At 29.6% G+C, this 7,800-nt stretch overlaps 1 protein-coding gene across 1 annotated transcript; it reads right to left on the bottom strand.

Moving 5' to 3' along the window:
* Positions 1 to 291: 291 nt before the first annotated feature.
* LOC107416771 (7-deoxyloganetin glucosyltransferase) lies at positions 292 to 2,017 on the bottom strand. The gene is made up of 2 exons (XM_048472094.2): positions 1,416 to 2,017; positions 292 to 1,252 (listed from the first exon to the last, which is right to left on the bottom strand). The coding sequence occupies exons 1-2, from the start codon at positions 1,945 to 1,947 to the stop codon at positions 318 to 320; spliced, it is 1,467 nt and encodes a 488-aa protein (XP_048328051.2). The 5' UTR covers positions 1,948 to 2,017; the 3' UTR covers positions 292 to 317.
* Between the last annotated feature and the right edge of the window lie 5,783 nt (positions 2,018 to 7,800).

The following is a 7,800-nucleotide window of genomic DNA, read 5'->3' as shown; positions in this document are numbered from 1 at the left end:
TTAGATGTGTCAAATAATATGACTGCGTGTCAAACAATTTGGTGAGTAGATCTAGAATTATTGTAATTGATGCTTCCAGGTAAAGCCTTTCACTCCAGATTCATAATGGGAAGATCATGGTAGTTGGATAAAAAAATAAAATAAAATAAAATAAAATTTGCGCGCTCTTTGCATTAATTCAATTATCTAAGACAAACACCACTCAAAGAAGTAGAATTTCACAAACGTTCAAGACACTACCATTGATTAGCCAATAATTAAAAACATCCAAATTAAATTTCAACACACAACAAAAAGCAATATTTTTCTTGTTCCATTTACTGTTTTCTCAAAACCATATTGTTTACCAAACTATCAAAGTTTTTGGAAGAAGAACCCAGTGGACCAGTAGCTTCTTCAGCCAGTCTCTTCCACTCCATAGCTTTGCTTTGCATTTTCTTACCCTTCTTTCCCTCCATTAACTCTCTCACAAGCTTTTCTACTTCATCTCTCTTCACGTCATTATCAATCTCCATTCCCACCTCCCATTCTTCGCAAATATATCGGCAATTCGTTTGCTGGTCGGCGAAGAATGGCCAACAAAGCATAGGCACTCCAGCAGATAAACTCTCCAGGATTGAATTCCACCCACAGTGTGTTAAAAACCCTCCAATTGATGGATGACCGAGGACTTGTTCTTGTGGACACCAACTTGCTATTTGACCTATTTCTTTAACTTGGTCTTCAAATTCAGGTGGCAGAACAGCTGACTTGCCTACAACCAAATCAGGCCTAATTATCCACAAAAAGGGTTGCTTGCTATTTGCAAGTCCCATACCGAACTCAACTAGTTGTTGCTGTGACATAACTGTTATGCTCCCAAAATTCACATACACTACTGACTTTGCTGCCTTTGTATCCAGCCATTGGAGGCACTTAGTGTCTTCCTTCCAAAGACTGTATCCTAAATGCTTGGAAATGTACTGTTCTGGTAATTGATTGAGAAGAAGTTGAAAAGGGCCAATTGCACAGACATTAGGAATAGCAGCTGAGAGAGCTTTCAAAACATCTTGTTCCAGTTCATCAAAAGTGTGTATGATAACTGCTGAAGCTTTATGAACTTTCTCGCTTGCTTCTTTTAGGAAGTTAAACATGATGTCGTTGGGATCTGTAGTTCGTAAAAAGGTTGGAAGATCTTTTAGTCGAATATCTATCATTCCTGGAATCCAATTTATAACAGTGTCCAGAAACCCATTTGTTAAGCAGTCCTGATCTGCACCATTCAATATAAACATATAATCAGCATAACCTGGGCGGTGATGACGATCATTAGAGATAAAAATTATATATATATACACATATATATATATATATATATAGCAAAAATTTTATTCTAGTGCATGACATCACCCAACTTAATTCAATATTTCCAATACCTTTCAGAGGGACAAGTCCTTTTTGCTCTAAAGCTGGATACTGACAGAGCCCCATGAAAGAACAAGCAGCCAAAGTAATCAACATAACGAAAGGAATGCCAAGCTCTTCAGCGGCAACCACGGTGAAAAACATGGCCCAGTCAGAAAATATGCAAGTCACCGGAGGACTATCATTACTATTTCCTGCACCGGTGTCATTGAGTTTCATAACGAGTCGACGAAATGGAGGCAGCATTAAGCTTTTTCTAATTGAATCGCAAAGAGAAGGGATGTCTTGCGTTGTGTCCGCGTCCGAAAGAGGGAGGCCATCGGAAATGGTTTCGAACTTGAAGTCTGGGAGGCCATCGAGCGAGTTTGGACCAAGAGATTTGAGGAAACGATTGTGGTTGAACTCGGTGTTAACAAAGGTTATATGAAAACCTTTATGGTGGAGGAGCTTTGCCAGTTTAAGCATGGCCTTGATGTGGCTTTGAACTGGATAAGGAATGCACAAAGCATGAGGCTTATGGTTTGCTACTTCTATGGAACCCATAGTTCAATTCTTGTGGTTTCGTACTCTGATATTGATAGTGGTATATGTATATCTAGAATTGCTAAAGGCATAAGCTGCCCGACGTCGTCAATAGATGATTATTGTATATTTATATGCCGCTAGTGCTAGTTTGCTTCTACTAGTTGTATCTGTCTGAGAAATTAATGGTAATAGTCCCACTCCATCTCCTGCCTTAAAGGTGTGTATTGTGTGGCACGCTCCATATCAATTAAGCAATTTCATTTTTTTGTTTTGAAAAAATGTTACTTCAATTATTGGCACCACCAGACAGATTTAATAGCACTTTTTTTTCTTTTTTCTTTTTTTCTCTTTTTCTTTGGCAATTATTAGTCTTCCGTTCTAATCTTAAATTGAGAATAGAAGTCTTTTGCCATATTTTTCTAAAACTAAAAATTGGTCTTAAAATAAAGAATAAAAGCAGTTTTTAATATTTTCAGATATTTATTATAGAATTATTATCAGATTTTCCTTTTTTTAGCTTTTATATTCTACTCATAATTAAGTTTTAAATCTATATTTATTAATTATCAAATTTTAACATAATTCTTTTAAAATAAGATTTTAATTTGTTGTTAATCTAATATTTATTCACTTTTTAAATTTTAAATTTTAATTAATATAATTCAAAAATTAATAATAAAAAAATAATATTATAATTATAAAATTTCCATATTAGCCTTACTCTACATATATATATATATATATATATATCAACATTAGATGGCTGTAGACTATTCCTTCAGAAGCTGTGTCCTCCTTATTTGATGACATTGAATATAAATTGCTGCTTATGCTGACAGATGTTTGTTTGGTATAAAATATGTATGTCTTCTTTATATTAAAAATTCAGACGTTCCTTGCATTTTTTTCATTTCTTACAAAATAGAGATCCTACTTAAGCACTATGTGTTTGAGTTGATCATTGCACCAAATTATTGGTTAATTTATTGATTGGGAGGAACTTTCGGTTATCATACGCGGACTGAGAAAATATGACATGTTTGGATAATAGTTGTTAAGCTCCGGTACTTAGTTATCCATGGAGAACCCCCGAATAATAAATTAAATGTGCCGCTTTTTGGCACAAAAAGTTAGAAACAAAATTAATCAGCTAAATTAAAATATTTATCAAAATTATTTAATAAATATATAATATAATAATTTTTAATTGATTTATTTTTTTATTCATTTATTTATTATGAGTTTACTTATTTAAATTTAAATTAAATAAATATATTAATCAATAATATATCAATATATATCATTTAATAAATATTGTTTGTTAATATTTTAATACTTATAGTAGTTTAGTATCGGAATGTTAACGTATGGGTTGATACGGCATTTGAAATTGCCCCACTCAAATACAGATTTACAACCTCTACCTTTCAATTTTTTTCCCCCCAAAAAAAAAAAAATTTTCGTCTGGTGATAAATTTACTAAATTTTTGGTTTTTCATAGTAGGATTGATATTTAAAAAAAAAAAAGAAAAAGAAAAAAGGTATAATTATAATTGATCAAACATAAAATTGAAAGTCATTTTAAAGTAGGTGTCGGAAATTTCACTTTTTCCGTGTGGAAGGAGAGCAAAATCGAAACTACAAAATTATACAACACGTCAAAAATGAATTATTTCATGGTAATAAAACTGTGACAGCCATGGAATCAACTTTTACTTTTTCTTAGTAAGCATTCCCACAGCCGAACTGAACTGGACTGAAGCAGTGTTGTGTGGGAAATGGCATTTGCCATCCCAACTGCCCCTGAGTGGGGATAGCCATGGAATCACTTATTTTTAATTTGCTAATCCAATAATATCTTTTTCTTTTTTTTTTTCTTTTTGGTAGATTGATTTTCCAAAAGCTTTTTAATTTTTTGTTCACACCTTTTTTTTTTTTTTTTTTTTTGGGGCCGCGCACACTTTTCCAAGATGTCCTAATTTTTTCTCCTGGGGGAGGCTTTAGCCAACTGATCTTACAGGCATTGACCCGTTGGGCTAAACGAGAGGCACTGGCAGTTGATCTCCATGATTGTGAACAGAGCAAGGGGCCACATGACCAGACCGTAGCGTGGGCTGTCAACTCACAAGGCCCAATGTTGTACCATAGATTCTTTTTATTTAACTTTTTTCTGCTTTAAGTGGAAAATTAATTTGATAAACATTTTTTAGATTAAGGCTTATTATTGTATTTGTCACTAAATATTAATTTATATATATATATATATATTGGAGAGGAAATTCAAACTCTCAATCTTTCCTAAAGGAAGTTTCCGCCCAAAAAATCTATCCAAATTTTACCATGTCACAGCCACATACCTTAAATGGGAAACATCATCATTAGGTGCAGGTCTTAAATAAGTTGACCATTTCTAAACCGGCTCTCGAATACCTTTTTTTATTTTTATTTTATTTTTAAATTATTTGAGAGCCCTCGAATACTTGAACTGGTCTTTTTGGTCTAGGCTGATTGTTTGAAATCTTTTTTTTATTTTTATTTTATTTTATAATTTTTCCTTTCATTTCCATTAAGATGTAGAACATCGTTTTCTTTCAGATTAAAATCTCATTTAATTTTTTCATCAAATAAAGTTATGATATACTTTGGTCATGCGCGTGTGTTTGTGTCATTGCAAAAAATTAAATCTTTCTTCATCATTAGATTTCACAATTCGACTGAAATTGGGCACCTCAATATATATATATATATATATATATATTATAATACGAATAAAAAAGTGCAATAATAAAAAAATAATAGTTATATTTGTGGGGAAAATTTTGGTTAATTGCACTTTAATAACACTTAACTTTTGTAATTGTGCAATTTGGACTTTTAACTTTGAAATTATAGAGTTCGAATCTTCAATTTTCAAATTTGATACAAATTGGTCTAATTACAAGTGGATCATTAATGTAATGTTCACATGCAGCTATAATCCCTTTTAACGGCACTCTGCTATTCTTGATTTTTAAGTTTATGTAATTTAGGCCTTCAATTTCATTAACATGCAGTTTAGGCATTGGACTTTTCAAATTAAAGAGAGGAACCAACCTCTTTCCTCTCCAATGATAGTAACATCAATAATAATAATAATGATAATAATAATATAGCTTATAAATAAAATAATACTTATTAAAAATAATTAATAACCAATAGTACGAAATGTGTATATAGATTTAAATTCTACTATAAAAATATTTTAGCAAGAAATAATACATTTTTCAGGAAAAAAGTTTAAAAGCATAAGAAAAAAAAATCAATAAAAGCACTTTTGGGTAAAAGATAATAATAAATGAAATGAGAGAAAATATTTATAAATTTATTAAAATAAAAATAATATTTATAAATTTATTAAAAGAAAAAAATACATATTTATTAAAAGAAAAAAATACATACATATATATGTATATGAAAATAATTATAAACAAAAGATAATAATAAATGAAATGAGAGAAAAATATTTATAAATTTATTAAAATAAAATTAATATTAAGAAAAGAATACATATATAGATGAAAATAATTATAAATATTTTATCCATTATTTCTTCTACTACTACTACTATTATTATTATTATTTGACCCAAAAATGCTTCTAATGATTTTTTATTCTTATTCTTGTATTTTTGTTTTATTATATCATAGAATTTTAAATTAAAATTAAAATTAAAATATTAATTTAAACTTAATCACCAAACAAAATTCTTTGTTAACTTATTAATTAAATTTATTTCTTCAAAAAATATACTTTTTCTTGCTAAAATGTAATTAAATAGAATTTAAACATATTATACATTTTATAATATTGGTTATTAAATATTTTTTTTTATAAATATTATTTTAATTATAAATTATATTACTAGAAAAATCAAGCATCCAAATTGATTAAACCATACAAACTTCAAAACCAAGGTATCAAAATACAGTTAAAAGAGATTATGTTTGCGTATGGATGATTCAAGGTCCATTTATAATTGGACCATTTTGTACTAAATTTGAAAACTGAGAGCTCAGATCACATAATTTCAAAATTAAAGATTTAAATTGTATAACTTTAAAAATTCAAAATACATGCAAGTAACTTTAAAAAAAAAAAAATTCTTAGTAAATAAAAAAGAAGAAGATAGGATATATATATATATATATATATAATTCTTAGTAAATAAAAAAGAAGAAGATAGGATATATATATATATATATATATAATATGCCTAAAACTTAAAATATAGCAGGTTGTTGCTATGGATATTTGTATAATATACCTAAAACTTAAAATGTAGCAAACTTAAAATGTAGCACGTTGTTTCTACGCCTACCTTCTTCTTCTTTTTTTTTTTTTTTTTTTTTCTTTTTCTTTTTTGGGTAATGAATTTCTACGCCTACTTGAGTAATGCTATTCGTATCTCCTTCAAATCCATTAGAATTGGACAGCCATATAGCATTGAGCTTTGCAAATGAAGCAATGTTCTTCGTGGTCCTACTGGACAGGGATTATTATTATTATTATTATTATTATTTTTGGTAATTCAGTTTGTTTTTTTAACTTATTAATTGGGAAGAGGAAATCTAATTACTCGACTCTGAATTTAGATCTCAAAATTATCATTAGTAATCAATGTTAACTAGGGTTTGTGCTCCAAATGGATTGGTAATTCAATTCCTTCACTGTTAAGAGTATTGTTATATACTCTCTAGGTCAACTTATGAGAGTCAAAGAAGGCTTACGACAGCCACATGTTTTGTTTGTTTGGTTTGTTACAACTGTTGCTTTAAAGAGAAGGCATGCGTGAGTTGTTTGATCCTATAAGTACATGAACTGTTATTAGCTTTTGTAGAAAGCTGAAAAACAATTAATGCAAAAAAATCATTTTCTTTCTTCATTTCCTTCCTCCTCCTTTTCTCTCTGTTGTCTCTGTTTTTCTAGCCCTTTTCGGTCATGTTCTCACCTACCAAACAGCTTTGTCATTGACTAAATTATATAAATACAAATAAAATATTATGATGAGTTTTTTTTTTTTTTTTTTTTTTTTTTTTTTTTTTGCTATAGAGTCCTACAACCAACTAAATTATTAAAACATCCAATTGAAAAAATAAATAAATAAATAAAGGAAGAAAGAGCAGCCACCCTGCCCGGAAATCTGCTGGGATGACCACCAATCCCCAGTGGGATTCTGACAATTCTCCAGTGCTTGTTTTTTTTTTTTTTAAAAGTTTTACATTTGTTCTGTTTTAGAAATTAGGGATCCAGCTGACGTACAATGTGCTTATTACTTCGATTAATATTGCACAAAATTATTGGTTTATTTATTGACAAGAGAGGAAATTTGTATTCTCGTGGACTGGAGCTTGGACATTTGGATTACTGTAGTTGCTAAATTCCTATACTAGCTAATTCCATGTCCATAGAGGACCCTCGAACAATTAATTAATGAGCAGCTTTGGATTTTTTTAACTCCATCGCTCACTAAAGGTTGTTTACTGATTTTTTGCATTAAAAAAAAAAAAGAAGCTTTTTTTTTATTATTTTATTGCAAATATGTTTTTTCATTTTCTTTTTATATATGAAATATAGTTGATTTTATCGCCAGCTAGCTAGCTGTATGCTTTTTCCAGCTCAACCCGTACATCTTTTCTTTGGCTTTCAATGGAAAAGAGGCATGAGAGGGCATCCAGTGGCAGAGCCAAATAATTAATCATTTATCTTCCTCCCCCCCTTCTTTCAATTAGTGATGAGATTTGATAATTAAAAACAGCTTTATATTATATACAAGAATTATTTGAATTCAAATTGTAACAAACTGATTTTGTTAGGATTTTTGACTGGCTTTTT

This window comes from Ziziphus jujuba, chromosome 4 (assembly GCF_031755915.1).
Source record: "Ziziphus jujuba cultivar Dongzao chromosome 4, ASM3175591v1".
NCBI classification, from domain to species: Eukaryota; Viridiplantae; Streptophyta; class Magnoliopsida; order Rosales; family Rhamnaceae; genus Ziziphus; species Ziziphus jujuba.
Note: the sequence above shows the minus strand (reverse complement) of the source record. Positions and strands in the feature narration are given on the sequence as shown.